This window comes from Salmo salar, chromosome ssa07 (assembly GCF_905237065.1).
Source record: "Salmo salar chromosome ssa07, Ssal_v3.1, whole genome shotgun sequence".
NCBI lineage: Eukaryota > Metazoa > Chordata > Actinopteri > Salmoniformes > Salmonidae > Salmo > Salmo salar.
Window position 1 is genome coordinate 46,411,652 of NC_059448.1, and position 21,582 is coordinate 46,433,233.

General features: G+C 45.0%; 2 protein-coding genes across 3 annotated transcripts; one reads left to right on the forward strand and one right to left on the reverse strand.

The window, feature by feature from the left end:
* Positions 1-290: 290 nt before the first annotated feature.
* On the reverse strand, positions 291-3,888 carry LOC106609448 (kelch-like protein 42). The gene is made up of 3 exons (XM_014208301.2): positions 2,642-3,888; positions 2,266-2,459; positions 291-2,080 (listed from the first exon to the last, which is right to left on the reverse strand). The coding sequence occupies exons 1-3, from the start codon at positions 3,403-3,405 to the stop codon at positions 1,629-1,631; spliced, it is 1,410 nt and encodes a 469-aa protein (XP_014063776.2). The 5' UTR covers positions 3,406-3,888; the 3' UTR covers positions 291-1,628.
* Positions 3,889-8,115: 4,227 nt separating this feature from the next.
* LOC106609435 (endosome/lysosome-associated apoptosis and autophagy regulator family member 2-like) lies at positions 8,116-20,876 on the forward strand. 2 transcript variants are annotated; one of them, XM_014208271.2, is made up of 22 exons: positions 8,116-8,357; positions 11,840-11,960; positions 12,421-12,610; positions 13,108-13,255; positions 13,553-13,642; positions 13,748-13,853; positions 14,060-14,209; positions 14,323-14,411; positions 14,549-14,729; positions 14,946-15,074; positions 15,322-15,412; positions 15,657-15,759; positions 16,480-16,617; positions 16,723-16,992; positions 17,220-17,393; positions 17,524-17,713; positions 17,875-17,971; positions 18,390-18,491; positions 19,499-19,625; positions 19,801-19,979; positions 20,101-20,263; positions 20,370-20,876. In XM_014208271.2, exons 1-22 carry the CDS (start codon positions 8,253-8,255, stop codon positions 20,439-20,441), a joined length of 3,015 nt encoding a protein of 1,004 aa, XP_014063746.1. In that variant the 5' UTR covers positions 8,116-8,252; the 3' UTR covers positions 20,442-20,876. The 2 variants fall into 2 exon arrangements, with proteins under 2 accessions (XP_014063746.1, XP_045578044.1); XM_045722088.1 differs by having other exon boundaries at positions 20,373-20,876.
* The last annotated feature ends 706 nt before the right edge of the window (positions 20,877-21,582 follow it).

The window sequence follows — 21,582 nt, forward strand, 5'->3', positions numbered from 1 at the left end:
AGGGGAATAATTTCAGGAGAAAGGCTGTTAGTTCCCCCTACAAAAGAAGAGAGAGAACAAAGTACTGGGATGTACAGAAGCGAGGACCAATCCAAAGACAGGGAAGAAAGATAGCTAAATGATCCTTAAGGCCTTAATATGGCCAGACTATGAAAGTTTAGATGTGATTCAAAGTATTTTATGTAGCTTCACTTGCAGTGATGAAAAGACAAAGCCTCCTACATCCAAAAAGGCAAAATCACTGAATTCATGGTTTCAAAGTTTTTACAATAAAACAGAACGACACCTACTCCCTGAATATTTTCTTTATTCTTTTAAGTCAAAGTCCCAAGGCATCTGTCAGAACATAACCAGTGGTGACAAAACAATATACAGTACATTCATCAAACTCCAACACATCTTTAGAAGCCAAACAGCGTAGTTGTATTATCAGCAGAAAGACTGTGTTCATACAAGCCATCTCCACAGAAAAGGTTTGTAATCCCCTTTCATTAAAGGTAGACTCAGCAAAGTTGTGTTGCCACAAGCAGCACCGGAGATATTGAGATGAGCGACAGTCACACACAGTATCTGTGCACGGGTTCGCGTCACGCTGTTCACAGCATGGTAGCCAGGGCACCAAAATAGCTGGTAAGTCGAGCCTCACGCTTCTACGCTTCTTAGTTGTGGAAATTGACCCACTATGTTGTTTACTTTTCTGCATAATATCGCTGAGTCTACCTTTAAACCAAAACTACATTCCCATTGTCTTTCATCAATTTGTCCTTAACGTACCCTAATGAAAGCCCTTTCCTGATAATTCAACAGTGAAAAGGGAAAAAAGACACAGTTTTGGTTGGTCACTTACAATTCAACTCTTCTTCATCTGTACAAAATCCCCCCAGGTGAGGGAGAAGGCACTTCCTTATCCATTTCATTCAACTCTACTGCTGCTGAGCTTAGCATTTGTTTTCTAAACAATGTTGATAAGTTAAATCCAGTCAATGAAATTCTCAATTTCATCCGTTCATGATTCTACCATTTATCTTCTCACGCAAGAGTTAAAACATTTGTTTAGTTATTAATGGTGGTCTGGCATCAGCTTAGCATTTTATTTAAGTTCTTCAATTGCCCATTGCAAAACCGGCAGTGTAAAACCAAAGCCACTTCTTGGGACGTATTAAATCTATTACTAATTTGCATTAGCGTTTAAGGTTTGTAGTGAACACTAAGATGAAGATTTTTGCAAATCTTTCATTTTTAATTTGCAGTGTAAACAATAGGGAATGTTCTATATGATTCAAGTCTACTTCTAATCAAAGAATCCGAAAATGGATCTCGATAGTAGGCCAATGCTGCTATGCTAACTTAGACATTGACCCACAATGCATGACTGTTGCTTTGCCTGTAGCTACTTTAAGGTTTAAATAATGTAACAAGCTGTGTCTTTCTAGATTTTGCCCCGCCAACGGGGATTTGGCCACACTGTGTCCTACTGCAGCCATCTACAGCTCTACCGTTACCACTTCTCTTCATGGGAGCTATGTAGCCGCAGCACACACAAACAAGCCTCTTGTGGCATATGATGTAGTCTCTGGACTGTACGACCACTGGCATCAACTAAACATCCTACATTCTATCCGCAACGCTCATAGAACGTTGGGCAGATAGAGGGAGCAGAGTAGCATATTCTGGCCCAGCGCGGGGAAGCGTCTGAAGGCCTCCCAGGCGTCTGAGAAGATGTTGTACTTGAGGAAGACGCGGTGCTCCAGGCTGGTGGGCAGGCTGACGTCGCGCGACATAATATAGACGCCGTCGTTGTGCAGCGTGCACGTGAGGTTCAGGCCCGACTTGGAGGTGTTGTCATTCAGGTGGAGCCACTCCCCCGTGATCACGTTGTAAGACTGCACCGTCAGCATGTCCTCCGTCTGGCTGGCCCGCCGCCCCGGACCCGGCTCCAGCTCGTGGGTGTACCCCCCTACCAGGTAGATGGTATCTTCCACCGAGAGCATCTGCTGCTTACGCACGTGGGCCGAGCAGGAGCGGAACACTGTCCAACTGTCAGAGGTGGGGCAGTAGCGGAGTACGCTGGTATTCCTGTCTAGTAGATACAGAGAGAAAAAACCCCCAGCATTTGTTAAAATAATTTAAAAAACAGTTGATATTTTGTCAAATGGACAAGCACTATTTGTGTAGCCTACAGTTCTTTTGTCTACTGTGTGTATACATTGGACGTTTCAGAAAATGTTCTCACTTCTGCTGGGAATGACAATCACCCCCACTAACCTCTGGCAGTATATCCTCCCATGACGTAGATCATGCCCTGGCACTCGCAGGCAGAGAACTCTGCCAGGGGGTCGGGTAGTGACGACACGCAGGTCCACCAGTCCTGCTCAGGGCTGTAGCACTCCACAGTGCCCTGACACTGGCCTCCCACTGCATACAGCTTCCCTCGTACCGCCAGCAGCTTGAAGTTGGACCTGACCGGAGGAGAGACGGATACAACAACATTACAGGACGGAGACATACTGTAGCCTATGTAGTTTGCTGGCTCAGCATCAAAACAGATTGAAGATCAAGACATCGGATCCGACTGGATATTGGAACTCAAGACTGGGACAGACTGCATAGAGATCTATTCATATAGCTGACCTGTACTGACCTCTTCTGGTTCAGGGGGGCTACCTGGTTCCATTCATTTCTACAGGGGTTGTAGCAGTGTGCCGCTGAGATCTCCTGGCTGGTCATTCTGTACCCACCGACAATGAACAGGTAGTTGTCCAACACGGCTGAGCCGTAGCCTCTCACATTGACCATGTCAGAGGGCAGGTTGTTAGCGAGCGGCTTCCAACGCTGCTCCACTTCCCCATACCTCAGCATGGACCAGGGCTCATCCTGGTCTGGTAGGTCCAGAGCCAGACAGGTGAAAAGTCCGATAGCCACCAGAGTGGCTGTGCCTTTCATACGCATCTCTCTAACCTGGTTGCGCAGGGCAGCAGGTAAGTCGCTGAACTCTGGTCTCCGCAGCATCGGGTGGTAATGACAGCTCATATATCTGAGACAAGCGTTGCGTAGATCATGAGTTCCATATACCTCAGATAGGCTGTAGAGTTCCACACAATTCTCTTGTCGAATTTCAGACGAAAGGAGTTTTAGGATAGAGGTGACTTGCAAAAAAGATGCAGTCTCAATCAGGTCTTCCAGGGTCTCGTTGACTACTTTCACTTTGGAGGTGTTGATAAACTCCAGGACCAGCTCGAGCCCTGGCACACTCAGACCCTGCAGTTGCACTGAATCCTCTCTGGACTCGCGCATCCCAGAGCTGTACAGTGCACGGAAGTAGTCGCTTTTTTCTATCAACTTGCCTTTGTTGACGTTGTACGTTTTGTCATCCATGACAATTACGATTATTTGTTCAGATGACATGTTTAGTGGTTGGGTTAGCTAGCTAATGTTGTCAAATGATCTGTTTTGTTGACTGTCTTCTTCCGGCCTCGATCTGTTAATGACGGTCTGTCACAGTTTACATTTCTCAGGCGCAGGGGTGGTCTGCAATTCTAGTCGCACCGCAGTCACCAGGCCTATATATGGTAATGTTCAGCCCATACGTCTGGATGATGCCTGGTTAATTTCAACTCAGTTATGAGTGTGCTAGCAAGAGGCTAATAGTGACTTGGAAATCTTGCTAGCCACTTTATCTTTCAAAAACAGCTGGTATTATCTCGACGTACATTCAAAGAAGATGTTTTGCTGGACCATGTGGTCCTTTTTAAGATGTTTATATTGGGTAATACACTTTCCTTGCATTGTCGAGATAATCTGCAGAAAGCTGCAGTTGGTTTTTGAGGAGAAATTGGTAGCATATTTCCTGTTTTGATCCTGTGGGTTGCGTCACTTGCTTGCTCAACCGGAAACCACCGTTTTCTTCTTCGTGCAAAGACAACGCCATGCAGATTGGTACAAGATGTGTTGCTGCCACCAGCTGGCTTGGGGTATACTCTACCAGCACTCGACAGGTGCAAGCCACCCGTAATACAAGTTCCTATACTTTTCTTCGCCAAATTTTCAGGGAACCAGGTACATTAAATCCAACAGTTTCCAACTATCAACAACATAAACTTGCAATGAAGTAAGATATCAGTGTATAGCCTCTGTGGCACCCAACACACAGCTCATCTCGCCTCCAATCTCAGGCTGAGCCTACCCATCAGGGGCATGTTTATTGGTGGTTGATGTAGGATACAGTATTTTACTGTTAACTTAATGGCTATATGGACTGGAGGCAAGCATTACCCAGTGATGAAATATGTAACTGTTTTGCACTTCGCTGAGTAGGCCTTTTGGAGTACCAATGATATATATATTTGAATCACAATTTAACAGTAGAATAGTAGGAAGCTGAATCTGATACTTTTGTTTGGCATGACTATTTTGCCGCTCTATTTTTCTCTTTCTCAGGAGCATCTGTAAGTGGAACAGCAGGTTTTGGGGAGAGTTAAAACAGAGAGACTTTCTGCATTCTTCTGCTCCGTGGAAAAAACACTCATCGAGGGAGTACAAGTCTAGATAATGGCTGATTGCGCTCTTCAAGAATGTGGATGGCCATGTATAGGGGAGGGCAGCTTGTCTGTGTGTGTGTGTGTGTGTGTGTGTGTGTGTGTGTGTGTGTGTGTGTGTGTGTGTGTGTGTGTGTGTGTGTGTGTGTGTGTGTGTGTGTGTGTGTGTGTGTGTGTGTGTGTGTGTGTGTGTGTGTGTGTGTGTGTGTGTGTGTGTGTGTGTGCGTGTTGGTAGGAGGTGGGATGAGTGATGACACGACACTATGGCAGACCCCACTACTTCAGACTGGGACTAACAACAGATATTCACCCCTGCAACGGGTCTTCCCTATATGGGACCTATGAGCTGGACTGTCAGGTGTTGTAGACACTGCCCCAGAACTGTGGCTTGCTGCACCTCTACAGACAACCAACCATCTGGTATCTCCTTCCCATACACCATACCATAGAAATTGTATTCCTATGGCATACATGTTTCCAGGGCAAAGCTGCCTAAATGTGTCCTGGTTAAGGTTGCAAAGAGAGGTTATATTACTGGTAACTTTCAAAGTTTACCAGTAAACTACCAGAATTTTGGTCACTTTCAAGGATTTTGTCATTTATCAAAGGACATCAAGTGGCCCTTTTGGGTACTTCAGATTATCACAGGCATCTGTAAATATATATAGGCCTCTGTGTGGCCTTATCACATGTAAAATATATAAAATAATAAAATAAGAGGATTTTTACCACAAACTTTATATAAGGGTTTCAGCACAAAATATCCTTTATATATTTTTTTTTACACACTTTCATTTATTTTACTATGTCAATATATCTGTGTTGTTAATGTTTTGCCACCAAACTGGTGGCAGTTGTGAAAAAAGTCAATAGTTGAAAGAGTTGCAGAGTTAATAAAAAATGATGCCTGGTATTTCCCCAGTCTTTTTGTATTCTACTTCATTGATGTCTCATCTTGCATCTGGCACAACTCCTCTTGAGAATCAGGATAGGCCTACAACTGGTTTAGTGTGGTTGTTAGCTGACAAGTCAGCAGCTCAGTATCTTCCTGGTGCTTCATTTAAAGTGGTGTGCGGTGCCAGGGTCTGCTGCTTGACCCAATGCTTGACCCATCTGTCTGCCTATTTAGCCTCCCCATTTTGACCAACATTCACCCCATTCCATGTTATTGGGCTGCTGGAAGATTTTTTTACGTTCACCTAATCATTTATGGAAATAAACAGTAATATATTTTAACAGCGAACACTGTTGGTAATAGGTCTATACACAGATGGTGGACTTAATAACAAAACACATTGTTCTTGCTGTCAATTAGACTGAGGTAAAGTTGGTTTTATATTCCCACATTCAGACATTCAACAGACATTCAACAGATGTATGCCAGAATCCATTTAAAGCTGTATAAATCAATAACTAATTCACTGTTTGTCACAGAAACATAAAAATAAATATGGTTTATTCTATAAATGTCTAGCATACTTTTACAACCTTTGTTTTGAATAAAAATTCCAGTTTAGATTTGATGGAAGTACATGTCGCCTACATAGGTATTACCATATGCTTTGAGTAAACATTCCAGTTTTGATTTGATAGAAATACAGAACATCTATAAAATGCCATTTAAACCTATATAAATCAATAATGTTTTCACGGATTATGACAAAATCATCAAGCTAGGTATGATTTATTCTATAAATGTCTAGCATACTTTTACAATCTTTTTTTTAAGGAAAAATTCCAGTTTTGATTTGATAGAAATACATAAAATCTATAAAATGCCATTTAAAGCGGTATAAATCAATAACTAATTCACCGTTTGTCACAGAAACATCAAACTAGGTATGATTTATTTTATAAATGTCTAGCATACTTTTACAACTTTTTGTTTTGAGTAAACATTCCAGTTTTGATTTGATAGAAATACATAAAATCTATAAAATGCCATTTAAACCTATATAATTCAAAAAGGTTTTCACTGATTATGACAGAATCATCAAGCTAAGTTTGATTTATTCTATAAATGTCTAGCATACTTTTACAACCTTTTGTTTTGAGGAAAATTTCCAGTTTTGACTTGATAAAAATACATAACATCTATGGACTTGGTGTATGTAGGACCTATTTATTTTCGTGAATAGGATGGTGAACCTAATAAAGTGGCAACTGAGTGTAGATATCACAAACAACTCCTTTTGAGTCTGTTATACGTTTGATCAATGGGTATAATGGTAAATCTGATCCCCAAGGTCCTCATAGGCTCACTTGGATAAATAGAGTTGGAGGTAAAGAAAGAAATATGAAACTAGGACATTAAAACACTGACAGAATTCTTTCATACACATCCATTCACATAACATATGTATTTTAAAGTATAAATACCCTTTTAAGACCACTGTCTTTCTGGACGTTTTAAAAGGTTTGCAAATAGTTATTTCTGCAAGGAATGAGAATTGAAAGGGATATGGTAATACCTATGTAGGTGACGTAGTTTCTCCACTGGTATAATGGGTATAATGTGTGGTAGTTGCACACCTCCCTGCTGAATTATGAAGAGCTGATTTGGGCCAGTTTATTTAATTTTTTCATGATCTTTTGTGAAAAAACACATTTTGAACTAGGCTTTATGCTAGCAGTTTAAGAGAGAAAGAGTGCAAATAGCATAGGGACAGCCCGGTTGAAGTCCTCGTTTTTAATGGTTAGTGCCAGTAGATTACACGAGGGGTTCACATACAGCTCAGAGGTAAATCATAATGTATACATTTAGCCCAAAAACAGAACATGTACCGTCCACTTCTTACATTAGTGTTTTTTGTTTTTGTTTTCCACCCTCTGTTATCTTTCAATACCCATGCTAATATATATATATATATATACAGTATATACGTACACTACCGTTCAAAGGTTTGCGGTCACTTATAAATGTTTTTGTTTTTGAAAGAAAAGCAATTTTTTGGCGCATTAAAATAACATGAAATTTATCAGAAATACAGTGTAGACATTGTTAATGTTGTAAATGACTATTGTAGCTGGAAACGGCAGATTTTTTATGGAATATGTACATAGGAGTACAGAGGTCCATTATCAGCAACCATCACTCATGTGTTCCAATGGCACGTTGTGTTAGCTGGAATGTTTACTCAAAGCAAAGGTTGTAAAATTATACTAGACATTTATAGAATAAATCATACCTAGTTTGATGATTCTGTGACAAAGGGTGAATTAGTTATTGATTTATACAGCTTTAAATTGCATTTTATAGATGTTATTTATTTCTATAACATCAAAACTGGAATTTGTATTCAAAACCAAGGTTGTAAAAGCCTGCTAGACATTTATAGAATAAATCATATCTAGTTTGATGATACTGTGACAAACGGTGAATTAGTTATTGATTTTTACATTTGTGAATGGCTTTTGGCGAATGTCTGTTGAATGTCTGATGCATGTCTGTTGAATTTACGAATGTGTGAGTATATAACCAACTTTACCTCCTTGTCAATGAGCTGTCTTAAAATAACGCAAAGCCAGTACTTTAGCAGAGTGACGTCGGCCGCGTGCCTCTGACAGGATGGCTCTTGAGCGCAGCGTAGCGGAGTGGGTGGAGAGAACCGCGCGCATGCATAACGACTGGGCACCAGAACCAAAATCACGCACTGTCATTCATGCGTTTGGTCTTCATCCGAAGCCTTTGACGGACTGTCTTAAAACAAAACGAGGATGAAGGAAGAGTCACGCGGGTTCTGTTTTCTTAAATGTTTTTTATTCATCATCAGCGCCCGGCAATGGGTGTCCGCGAGCAGGAACCTGCGCCCGTGCAATGAGGTAAGAGCGCGCAGCTCGACACGAACGGCATTGGCTGTCACACTGTTATTTAGAACACTGTTATTAAACTACAATAAATAAGCAAGCCATGACATTGCCACCAAGTGCGCCGAACGCCCAATGTGTAATCATCGTATACTATGTCCCAACCATATTTATCATGTTTATGTTACGAACGTTATCATATGGGTCAAGAATAAACATTAACCAGGGGATTATAGGCTACAACCTTCTGCCAATCGTTGTTATAAAATTCCTATTGGCGTGGAATGGAGTGGAGATATACGATGTTATGGAGGCCTTCTTTGTTAGTGGTGGGATTTAAAATGTGTTGGTCACCTATTCTTCTTATCGTCTTAAATCCTAAACATGTTGACAAAATATAAGGCTACATAATATGATGACGCGGCGCACTGAGCCGATCACTTGGCATCCATCATCGTCCGTGCTGCTTTCCGACGATGTGCCGGAGTAATATTACCGCTGAGTAAGAGGAAAACAGAGGGAAGGACAGCGGAACAGCAAGGGCCCTGGCACTGCATTATCCGGTTAGATGTATCTATTATGGCTATGATATCAGCTCTCTAAGGACAATAGCTGCCTGGAAGCCATTTCTGTCCCAGCCTTCTCCATATTATTTGAGCTGAAAATTATTGAGTGCTGTCAGATTTGTGTCCCAGAGTGTGTCCCATTACAGTGCCAGATCTACACACACACACACACACACACACACACACACACACACACACACACACACACACACACACACACACACACACACACACACACACACACACACACACACACACACACACACACACACACACTCTGATGGATTCATGGACGATGGATAGGACACACTGGCACTAAATATCTCCTCTTGTGGCACATGGTCTCCTCTGTATCCATGGTGACCACGATGAGTCACAAGGAGACAAATTATGCACATTAATCTCAATACCATTTTATCTACCTCCAATTCCACTGCACAAGCCCCATATCCACCACAGTACCAATATTGACCCACACCCCCTCCCCAGACTCCAGTTGCCTCAGAGGAAAGCAGGTGCACTCCACTTGAAAGAGGTTGCCATGGGGCATGGTACTAAGGGGTTTCTATAGCTACCTCTCATCTAGCTGATATATGGCCTCACCTATTAAGAGTTTGTTATGCGTGTGTTTGCGTGTGTGTGTGTGTGTGTGTGTGCCCATGTCCCCAATATTTGTGTGGAAATGGCAGGAACAATACTTGTTAGAGCTAGAGAGAGATGATGATCTATACAAAAGAGCCCAGGCTTATCTATACTCCACACACAGCCTTAAACTGTCTCTCTCTCTCTCTCTCTCTCTCTCTCTCTCTCTCTCTCTCTCTCATCCTCAGATTCCCCACCCCTCTCTCTCTCTCATCCTCAGATTCCCCACCCCTCTCTCTCTCCATCCTCAGATTCCCCACCCCTCTCTCTCTCCATCCTCAGATTCCCCACCCCTCTCTCTCTCCATCCTCAGATTCCACACCCCTCTCTCTCTCCATCCTCAGATTCCCCACCCCTCTCTCTCTCCATCCTCAGATTCCCCACCCCTCTCTCTCTCCATCCTCAGATTCCCACACCCCTCTCTCTCCCATCCTCAGATTCCCCACCCCTCTCTCTCTCCATCCTCAGATTCCCCACCCCTCTCTCTCTCCATCCTCAGATTCCACACCCCTCTCTCTCTCCATCCTCAGATTCCACACCCCTCTCTCTCTCCATCCTCAGATTCCCCACCCCTCTCTCTCTCCATCCTCAGATTCCCACACCCCTCTCTCTCTCCATCCTCAGATTCCCCACCCCTCTCTCTCTCCATCCTCAGATTCCCCACCCCTCTCTCTCTCTCATCCTCAGATTCCCCACCCCTCTCTCTCTCCATCCTCAGATTCCCCACCCCTCTCTCTCTCCATCCTCAGATTCCCCACCCCTCTCTCTCTCCATCCTCAGATTCCCCACCCCTCTCTCTCTCCATCCTCAGATTCCCCACCCCTCTCTCTCTCCATCCTCAGATTCCCCACCCCTCTCTCTCTCCATCCTCAGATTCCCACACCCCTCTCTCTCTCCATCCTCAGATTCCCCACCCCTCTCTCTCTCCATCCTCAGATTCCCCACCCCTCTCTCTCTCCATCCTCAGATTCCACACCCCTCTCTCTCTCCATCCTCAGATTCCACACCCCTCTCTCTCTCCATCCTCAGATTACCCACCCCTCTCTCTCTCCATCCTCAGATTCCACACCCCTCTCTCTCTCCATCCTCAGATTCCACATCCCTCTCTCTCTCACACACACTCACTCACTCACTCACTGACTCTCTCACTCTCGTTCTCTTGCTATTTCACACACAAGCACACAAGCACACACACATTTAACATTAACAGAACCACATACAGTCAGTATATACACACACACTCACCCACGTTGAATGCAGTAATGATTTGGGTGGCAGTGAGCTGTTTGTCAGTGGTCCTGATTGATTGCCATGACAATGCTGGGTGAACAGAAGGTTTGGGAGGATGGGGGATGGGGATGGTGAGCAACATGGTGGTGGAAGTGAAGTGTTGCATGACTGGCTGCAGATAGAATGCTTAGCGACAAACCACCATGTCCTCCAAAACAAGATGGCCATCCAGTCTCCTTATGCCTTTTCTCTGTGGGGATCCTCCCTCTCTCTCCCTTTCTCTCTCCCTCTCTCTTTCTCTCTAACGTTCTCTCTCTCTCACACACACACACACACATGCTTGGTTGTGTGGATGAACTGTTTATTCCGGTAGAAGTTATAATGACATTGACCTGAAGTGACCTGTTCACAACTGGCTTACTACTTAGTAGTAAACAAACAGAAGAAGAAATGCACATGGCTGAGACAAAGATGAGCGGTAATAACCCAGAGTATTGACTTAACATACAGCAGAACAGACCCCAGTCTCTGACTCAGAGACCGTGATGGTGACTCTCTGTCAATTATTAGTGGAGCTTTCTGTTCTTCCCGTCTGATTTTGTTTTCCTTATCTGCCCAGCCTCACTGATGACAACCTGCTCTACCACTGGCTTTCCATCATACTTGATGTTGGCTGTTTAGTATGCCTATGCAGCTTATTAGATTCATTTGGTGCATGCTGTCTTGAAAAACAACTGCGTATGAGGAGTGAATGGGTGTTCTGGCACATTGACAAAGAAGTGACAAGGAGGTGTCACTAAAATGAAATCCTTGCAACCTGTTCTGTCACTGCAGATTTAAGTGTGTCTTAGATTGTTTTGTCTACTGGGACATGTGTGACTGATTGTGACTGTGTGTCTAAGTGAGTGTGTGACTGATTGTGACTGTGTGTCTAGGTGAGTGTGTGACTGATTGTGACTGTGTGTTTTAGGTGAGTGTGTGACTGATTGTGACTGTGTGTCTAAGTGAGTGTGTGTATCATGTTCTAATTTGACTACTGTGTGATTGTGTATCTTCCAGACAGACTACTACTATGAGTATACAGAGTGTGACAGTGCAGGGTCTCGATGGAGGGTGGCCATCCCCCACAATCTGGGCACCTGCTCAGCCCTGCCTACTCCCACCAGAGGAACAGACTGCTGTGAGTACTGCGCGCGCGCACGTGTGTGTGTGTGTGTGTGTGTGTGTGTGTGTGTGTGTGTGTGTGTGTGTGTGTGTGGGCGCGTGTGTGTGTGTGTGTGTGTGTTCATTCACATTTATTTCACCTTTATTTATTCAGGTTTGCCTCATTTAGATAAAAAAAATTCTATTTTTCCAGAGAGACCTGTTCAAGATAGCTGCGTACATTCATGAGAGAGAGAGATACTGTCTAGGTGTGAATGTGTCTGTCACATTGTGTGTGTGTGTGTGTGACCCTCCTCTCTCCCTGTCTGTCTGTCTGTCTGTCTGTCTGTCTGTCTGTCTGTCTGTCTGTCTGTCTGTCTGTCTGTCTGTCTGTCTGTCTGTCTGTCTGTCTGTCTGTCTGTCTGTCTGTCTGTCTGTCTGTCTGTCTGTCTGTCTGTCTGTCTGTCTGTCTGTCTGTCTGTCTGTCTGTCTGTCAGCATTCTCGTGTGCGGCGGGAGAGTTCCTAGAGATGTCCGCTCAGCAATGTACGCCGTGTGCGGCCGGCTCCTATTCGCTGGGCAGTGGGGTGCGTTTCGACCAATGGGACACTATCCCTGCCGGCTTCACCAGCCTGGCCACCTACATGGACCCAGGACCCAGTGGAGAGGAGAGTCAGGCCTGTAATAGGTAACACACGTCAGGTTTTACTGTCCTTGTGGGGAACAAACAGTTGATTCACATTCAAAACCCTAGCTCTTAACCCTAACCTTAACACCTAACTCCTAACCCTAACTTTAACCCCTAAACCTAATTCTAACCCTAACCTTAACACCTAACCCTAATTGTAACCATAAACATAAAATAGCCTTTTTCCCTGTGGTGAAAATCTTACATTCTTTCCTTGTTTTACTATCCTTGTGAGAACTTCTGGTCCCCACAAGGATAGTACAACCCAAAACACACACACACACACACACACACACACACACACACACACACACACACACACACACACACACACACACACACACACACACACACACACACACACACACACACACACACACACACACACACACACACATACATACACACACATATACTACACACACCTGTCCGACACATACAGCCACACACACAAACTCACAGTAGTCCTGTATTCTCTTTCTCTCTGTGTACTGTAGCTCATCGTGGACGCCTCAGGGTGTGTATCTGGAGTCTAGTCGTGATGAGTGCACCGTGTCTCTGGTCTACGCTGTGCATCTGGAGAAACAGGGCTCCGTCTCCTTCAGCTACCAGTACCCTGACAACAACATATTTTTTGAGTTCTATGTGAGTCTGACTCTCTCCTCCCTGCTGAAGTTTATATCAGTTCATTTATTACCCTTTTATTTAGCTGGTTGACGTACGTAGAGATGAAAAGTGGGTCTGTTTTGTGGTAGCAGGGAAGACTTTAATTGTACATGAATATATTGTTGTACATCAATGGCTTTACATTACTGGGTTTTACATCAGTAGATGTGGGCAATTGAGTGCTTTTCTGTGGTGAGGAGAATCAGCTGCTGATTGGAAGCGAGAGAATCATGTGATGCAATGTTCTGAGTGGTTACCGCGGTGACGTGTGTTCAGGTCCAGAACGAGCAGTGTCAGGAGATGGCCCAGACCGACGATCAGAAGTGGATCAAACTCACCACCAATGGAGAGTGGGACACACACACGGTGAGGAGGAAGGCAGTGTGTGTGATACGTGTGTGTTATATGATTGGTGTGTGTGATGTGTGTAACAAAATCTGTGTGCAACATATTGTGTGACATGTGACTCAGGTGAATCTGAAGTCTGGCACTAACATACTGTACTGGAGGACGACAGGGATCCTGGTCGGAGGGAAGATGGTTAAACCAGTGTTGCTCAGGAACATCCAGATTGAGGGTAAAGACCGCTCGTACCCCTACTCCCTGTCTTCACACTCACCTATATTCTCTCTCCCATTCCGCATGCCTCTGTAATGTGGTTGGTCAAGGCACTCCAGATTCTACCCACTCCAGAACTCGCCCTTTTTAGATGTAGGAAATCAGGCCACAGTGTGAGACGACAGCAGACTCTACATCCTAATGAATGAATGTGTCTCTGTCTAGGTGTTGCCTACACCTCGGAGTGTTTCCCGTGCCGACCAGGCTGGTTTAGCTCCGCCCCTGGCTCCTCCTCCTGCCAGCCCTGCCCCAGGAACACATCGTCTAACAAGGGAGCCGCCTCCTGTACTCCCTGCCCCGACACACAGTACTCACGTATGTACTAGACACACACACACACACACACACACACACACACACATTGAAATGTATCAGTAGATACCAGTTAAAATATCCACTGTCTCTCTCTCTTTCACTCTTTCCCTCAGATGAAGGATGGTCACAGTGTAAGGAGAGGCCTCCGTGTTCAGAGAAGGATTACTTTCAGATCCACACAGCCTGCGACAGCGAGGGAAAGGTAAGTCACACACACATATAGTGTGCATATAGAGAGAGAAGGCTGTGGTCATATACATTAGATTACAATGCATAGGACATTCTGTGTATAGTATCTCTATGGTTGTGATGTAACTGCTGTGGTTGCCGTGGTGACAGACGCAGGTGATGTACCGGTGGGTGGAGCCGAGGATCTGTGAGGAGAATGTGACGGGCGCTGTGGCACTGCCCCCTACAGGGGCGAGAGAGGCCTGCCCGCCCTGTAACCCTGGTTACTACAACACCAACGACTCCACCTGCTTCCCCTGTCCTCCTGGAACACACTCTGACGGCACCTCAGGTACACACACACACACACACACACACACACACACACACACACACACACACACACACACACACACACACACACACACATACTATATATGTATATTCACATGTTTATATACATTAACAGTGCACATACACACACTTACAGTACACACACACACGCCACTCACGTCTGTATTGCTGTATATTGAAATGTGTCGTTGACGGTTGTGTGTGTCTGTCCCAGTGTGTGAGGAGTGTCCTGCGGGGACAGAGCCAGTACTGGGGTATGAGTATAAATGGTGGAACGTCCTCCCTTCCAACATGAAGACTTCCTGCTTCAACGTGGGCAACTCCAAATGTGACGACATGAACGGTGAGACAGAAACATGTCTCGGGTGATTAGGGTCAAGAGATGTGTAATATGTATGTAGTAGTACACATGGGTGAATAGTAAATATGTCTAATATAGACATCCTGCTGGGTACGTAATAACTCTGTGTCTCTCTGACTAATGGGAGCATAGATGTCTTTTTAATAAATATGTGGTGTCCCTCAGATTGTAAGGAATATAGACGTGTGTTTAATAGAATGTGTAATCACAGTAATATGTTGTCGTTCAGGCTGGGAGGTGGCAGGGGATCACATCCGCAGCGGTGCTGGAGGCTCGGATAACGATTACCTCATCCTGAACCTACATGTTCCTGGCTTCAAGTTAGTCTTGGCTTGACTGTGTATTATTGTTAGAGCTCTCATGTTTTTCCTGGTTAGGTCATGTGGTCAGAATGAACACATGGCTATGGTTATTGTGAAACATGAAATGTGTGTGTGTGTGTGTGTGTGTGTGTGTGTGTGTGTGTGTGTGTGTGTGTGTGTGTGTGTGTGTGTGTGTGTGTGTGTGTGTGTGTGTGTGTGTGTGTGTGTGTGTGTGTGTGTGTGTGTGTGTGTGTTCTGCCAGGTTACCCACATCACTTGCTGGGATGACCGGGACTGAGTTTGGCCGGATCACCTTCGTCTTCGAGACAATCTGCTCTGCCGACTGTGAGCTCTACTTCATGATGGTGTGTTGGACCATTCACATCTGCACGAGTGTGTGTCTAGGTTCTCAGGGAAATGTTACTGACAATATCAACAGTGTTTTAGCCAATAAATAAATATTACCCAACCCAAAATAGCCAGTATGACATAGCCAATACACGAGTGACCTACTTTCATCCCGCTATTGGATAAATACGTATCAATATCTATGTTTGTTAGTAAAGCCATATAAAGCAGAACAGGGTTCCCCATCTGGCGGCCCGCAGCCCCCCGAGTTTTCTGAGCCCAAAGAAATAATACAAAATGTAATTGTTGGACATAAAACACTGTAAAAACACCTGCAAATCAGCTACAAGTGATTTTAATTTTGGAAATCTGTTCCCAAGTATTCCCACGTATAATAGAGAGATATATGTGATCATATAAAAATGGACACAAGGTTTGAAATTATTATGTTTTAGTCAAATATTATGTTTGGGCTTCTTGCGGTCAATCCGCTCAAGAATACATCGGCCCGCGGCTGAATCTAGTTGATAATCCCTGCAGTAGACTCAGTTAAAACAACCCATGTATCCAAATGAAACCAAAGTATATTTGAACAAACACAGCCAATCACAGTACACAATATACACAACTAAATCACAGTAAAGCAGTGAGATTTCAGATAAACCAGTCACTGTGTAAATTGTAAACTGGAGCGATCCGCTCCCATATAAACCCTGTGTGTGTGTCGCCCCCTGCAGGATGTGAACAGGAAGAGCACCACGGTGGTGGAGTCATGGGAGGGCAGTAAGGAGAGACAGAGTTACACACACATCATGACCAGGAACGCATCCGTATCATACACTTGGGCCTTCCAGAGGACCAACCAGGCTCAGGACGTGAGTACACACACACTCACACACACACAGTGACACTGTACACACACATACTTCACAGACACCCTCACGTAGTGCACTATAATATATTGGCGTGGTTATATCTAGGCGCGGCGGTACATCGGTGACGTGGTGATACTCTACTCGGTGAGCGTGACAAACGTCCAGGATGGCGTGGCATCTGCGTGCCGGGCCTGCGCCCTCCTATCCCAGAGTTCTCAGCGGTCTGGGTCGTGTATTCCATGCCCAGCTGGGTTCTACATTGACAGAGACACCAACCGGTGCCAGGAGTGCCCCCCCAACACATACCTGTCGGGTCACCACACATATGGAGAAGATGCTTGTCTGCCCTGTGGCCCCGGGAGTAAGAGCAACAAGGTATTATATTACACACAAACACAAACACACAAATCATATCATCATACAACCATAAGTTACAACCTTACAAACTAACCTTACGTAACCATTATAATCATTAGAACCACTTTATAACATTAAATCCTCATAACCTAATCTAAAATCTCAGGGCCACACTTAAGAGTTTTACTCTCATCCAGCTATTTGTGCCATGTGTGTTGACTTGAGGCTATTGTGGCCCCTCCTAGGAGCACTCTCGTTGCTATAGCGACTGCTCCTTCAGTCACACGGAGAACAACCGCACCCTGACCTTTGACCTGAGCTCTCTGAGCACCGTGGCCTCGCTCACCATCGGCCCCAGCTTCACCTCTAAAGGCACAAAGTATCTCCACGTCTTCAACGTCAGCCTGTGTGGACACCAGGTAACACACACACACATTCGCACACGCACACGCACACACACACACACACACACATTCATGCACATCAGCTTGTGTGGACACGAGATAGCACACACACGCCTCAGGGTCGTCGTTGTGTGTTCTGTTTCAGGGGAAGATGGCAGCTGTCTGCACAGATAATGTCACCGATATCGCCAACAAGGACATGGGGAGTGATTCCACCCAGTTCGTCAACTCAGTGGACAGCTTCATCTGTCAATCAACCATCATTCCTGCGGATGGGCGGGGCTTCAGGATGGCTCTGGCATCCCAGTCTATCAGTCTGGCTGATACCTTCGTCGGTGAGATGGCAGTAGAACAGTTAATGATTATAGGACAGTGCCATAACCACTACTAGTCACACAGCCAGAGCACAAAGTATACTCTTGATCTAAAAACTGATTTATTTTCAACCATTTCATTTGAAACTTGTTTTCTCCATCTCTTTCCGTCTCTCTCTCAGGAGCGACAGTGGACAGTGATTTAGACGGAATAAACGCCAGACCAGAACTCTTCTCTGACAACTCAAAAAGCATACCAGACATCAACTTCTTCTACAGGTAGGCCAGCGTAGAGCTAGACGCCATAGAACAGCATTCATAGTTTAATGGTTCCAGTGAAGATCAGTCATTGTGGTTGAAAGTGGGTTGAAAATGTATTTTTTGTACACTGCTGCTACGCGATGTCTATTAACTATGCATAGTCACTTTACCCCTACCTACATGTACACATGACCTCGACTAACCTGTATCCCCGCACTTTGACCCTGTATATAGCATCGTTATTTTATTGTGCTACTTTGTGTTTTTTTTTACTTAAGTTCATTCAGTAAATATTTTCTTCACTCTTTCTTGAACTGCATTGTTGGTTAAGGGCTTGTAAGTAAGCATTTCACGGTAAGGTCTACATCTGTTGTATTCGGCGCATGTGACAAATAAAATTTGATTTGATTTGTGTGTTTGACTCTCTCTTTCTCAGGTCTACTCAGGCGACTGGATCCTGTCAGCGTGGTCGGAGTGCGGTCATGACCATACGCTGCAACCCAGAGAAGACGGACCGCGGGCAACTCACAGTGCCCAGGTACACACACCTGTCTGACTGTCTGCTCAACATCACCTGTCTGACTGTCTGCTCAGCGTCACCTGTCTGACTGTCTGCTCAGCGTCACCTGTCTGACTGTCTGCTCAGCGTCACCTGTCTGACTGTCTGCTCAACATCACCTGTCTGACTGTCTGCTCAACGTCACCTGTCTGACTGTCTGCTCAGCGTCACCTGTCTGACTGTCTGCTCAACGTCACCTGTCTGACTGTCTGCTCAGCGTCACCTGTCTGACTGTCTGCTCAACGTCACCTGTCTGACTGTCTGCTCAACGTCACCTGTCTGACTGTCTGCTCAACGTCACCTGTCTGACTGTCTGCTCAACGTCACCTGTCTGACTGTCTGCTCAACGTCACCTGTCTGACTGTCTGCTCAGCATCACCTGTCTGACTGTCTGCTCAACGTCACCTGTCTGACTGTCTGCTCAACGTCACCTGTCTGGCTGTCTGATCAGCATCACCTGTCTGACTGTCTGCTCAACGTCACCTGTCTGACTGTCTGATCAGCATCACCTGTCTGACTGTCTGCTCAACATCACCTGTCTGACTGTCTGCTCAACGTCACCTGTCTGACTGTCTGCTCAACGTCACCTGTCTGACTGTCTGATCAGCGTCACCTGTCTGACTGTCTGCTCAACGTCACCTGTCTGTCTGCTCAACGTCACCTGTCTGACTGTCTGCTCAACGTCACCTGTCTGACTGTCTGCTCAACGTCACCTGTCTGACTGTCTGCTCAACGTCACCTGTCTGACTGTCTGCTCAACGTCACCTGTCTGACTGTCTGCTCAACGTCACCTGTCTGACTGTCTGCTCAACATCACCTGTCTGACTGTCTGCTCAACGTCACCTGTCTGACTGTCTGCTCAACATCTGAGCTGAAACCGTTTGTGTATTATTTATATGTGAATTTTCATTAGCTCCTTCTACATTTCTCGTGTGTGTGTGTGTGTGTGTGTGTGTGTGTGTGTGTGTGTGTGTGTGTGTGTGCAGTGCGTGCCCTGCAGGTACGTGTGACGGCTGTACGTTTCACTTCCTGTGGGAGAGTGGGAGCGCCTGTCCTCGCTGCACCCAGGATGACTATCACCAGATAGAGGGAGCCTGTAAGGGAGGGGTCCAGGTAACCTACACTCCCTCTGTTCCCTCTCTCTTCATCTTCTTTTACACACTCATGCTACTCTTACTTTCACCTCTTGGTATTTCAATTTAACCTACTTTCTATCCTTCTCTACTCTCTCTCCATCACTTCCTCCCTCCTTCCCTCTCACCTTCTCTCTCTCTCTCTCTCTCTGTAGGAGACTCTGTCTGTGTGGAATGAGCCAAAACTGTGCATCAAAGGCATGTCCCTGCCAGCTAAGAGCTCCGCCCCCTGCGAGGCCATCGCCCTATGGCTAAAGGCTGGGGTAGGGGGCGGGGCCTTCTTAGCTGTGCTGCTCGTCTCTCTCACCTGCTATTTCTGGAAGAAGAACAAGAGGTGATTGACTGACACCTGTTAATCAAATAACCATCCTAGCCATAGGCTGTAGTACAACATTCCTGACATCTGCGTCTCTGTGTCCTGTGTGTTTCTGTGTCACTGTGGCGCCCCCTGTCAGGCTGGAGTATAAGTATTCTCGGCTGGTGATGTCAGCCAATAAGGATTGTGAGCTGCCAGTGGCAGATAGCTGTGCCCTGGCCGAGGGGGAGGAGCCTGAGGATGACGTGGTCTACTCCCACAAACCCTCACTGCTCGGCAAGCTCAGGGCCATCGCCAACAAGGTGTGTGTGTGTGTGTGTGTGTGTGTGTGTGTGTGTGTGTGTGTGTGTGTGTGTGTGTGTGTGTGTGTGTGTGTGTGTTAACCCTGTGTGTATCTCTATCCTTCAGCAGAGGGAGGGAGACAGCAGTGAGTCGGTTCAGCTGAAGTCATCCCAGTCTGAGAGATGGGTCTGGGGGTAACGACGAGAAAGAGGAAGGAAGGAAGGAAGGAAGGAAGGAAGGAAGGAAGGAAGGAAGGAAGGAAGGAGAGAGGGAAATAGAGTTGGTAGGGTTGGCACTGAGTTCCACTCCTCTTCATGTCTTCTGGGCTCTGCTTATTCCTGAGGACTCCATCATGGCTCCAGCTGCTCCAGTTTCCTCTGCAAAGGTACCTGTTCCCATGATTCTGACTGAAACTGGAAAGTGCTTTGGCTCCCCACCCTAGACCCTACCACACAGGGGAACACAACCATGCTTATTGCCATGGATATTGAAGGGCTGCAAATGAAAGAAACTGTCACTGTTTTTGTATATTTTGTATTGTCATTTGGAGTTTATCTGTACAGTCATGTCCAAAGTATTTATAATTATTAGTGTTGTTATGATTGATCTTTATTAAATTCTCACTTCCCTTGCCGTGTTTGTATTTGTGTGCAGTTCTGTTCTGTTAGGCTACACATTATTATTATTATTATAATAATAATACAACATTAGTTAATGGGGCCTGGAATACTCCTGAGAATACCATGTCTTGCAGAATTAGACCAGTTTGTTGGATATTTGACGGCTATTTGCGCTTTCAAACCTCAATAGCTTTCAAACCACTTGAGCCACAGACTCCAAATAAGTGTCATGATGTTGGAAAAATTGCGCACAACATTGCACATGTCTTATTTTCATGATTTGGGCATTAATTTTCTTTCCAAAGCTAATAAACATGTGGAAATGTGAGCAGCATTTTGTAGGGAGCGTTAACAAAGTACAAACTTTTTTTACATTCAAATTTCAATAGCTCCTTGGTCATGTGACCTACTGGACTCAAACAAGGTTCAAAATATCCACTGACTACCCTTCTATATTGCACACCCTTTAGTTTGTCCATTTTCATCTCACAAGATTTTACATGAATTTTTCTAAATTAAAACTTCAATAGCTCCTTGGTCATGTGACCTACTGGACTCAAACAAACTTCAGAATGTCCACGAACTAGCCTTATATATTGCACACTCTTGTTTGTGTACTGTAAAATCACGCAGTGTAACGTACATTTTTCAAAGTCTTACATTTCAATAGCTCCTTGGTCATGTCAATTACACACCTAAGAAGCGTGCAGTGGATATAC

Coding starts and splice junctions, on each gene's coding strand:
- LOC106609435 (XM_014208271.2), top strand. CDS start 8,253: ATGAAGGAAGAGTCACGCGGGTTCTGTTTTCTTAAATGTTTTTTATTC. Junction 17,972..18,389: donor GACATCAACTTCTTCTACAG/GTAGGCCAGCGT, acceptor TCTCTTTCTCAG/GTCTACTCAGGCGACTGGAT. Junction 19,626..19,800: donor CCTGTAAGGGAGGGGTCCAG/GTAACCTACACT, acceptor CTCTCTCTGTAG/GAGACTCTGTCTGTGTGGAA.
- LOC106609448 (XM_014208301.2), bottom strand. CDS start 3,405: ATGTCATCTGAACAAATAATCGTAATTGTCATGGATGACAAAACGTAC. Junction 2,460..2,641: donor GCCCCCCTGAACCAGAAGAG/GTCAGTACAGGT, acceptor TCCTCCGGTCAG/GTCCAACTTCAAGCTGCTGG. Junction 2,081..2,265: donor GGGAGGATATACTGCCAGAG/GTTAGTGGGGGT, acceptor TGTATCTACTAG/ACAGGAATACCAGCGTACTC.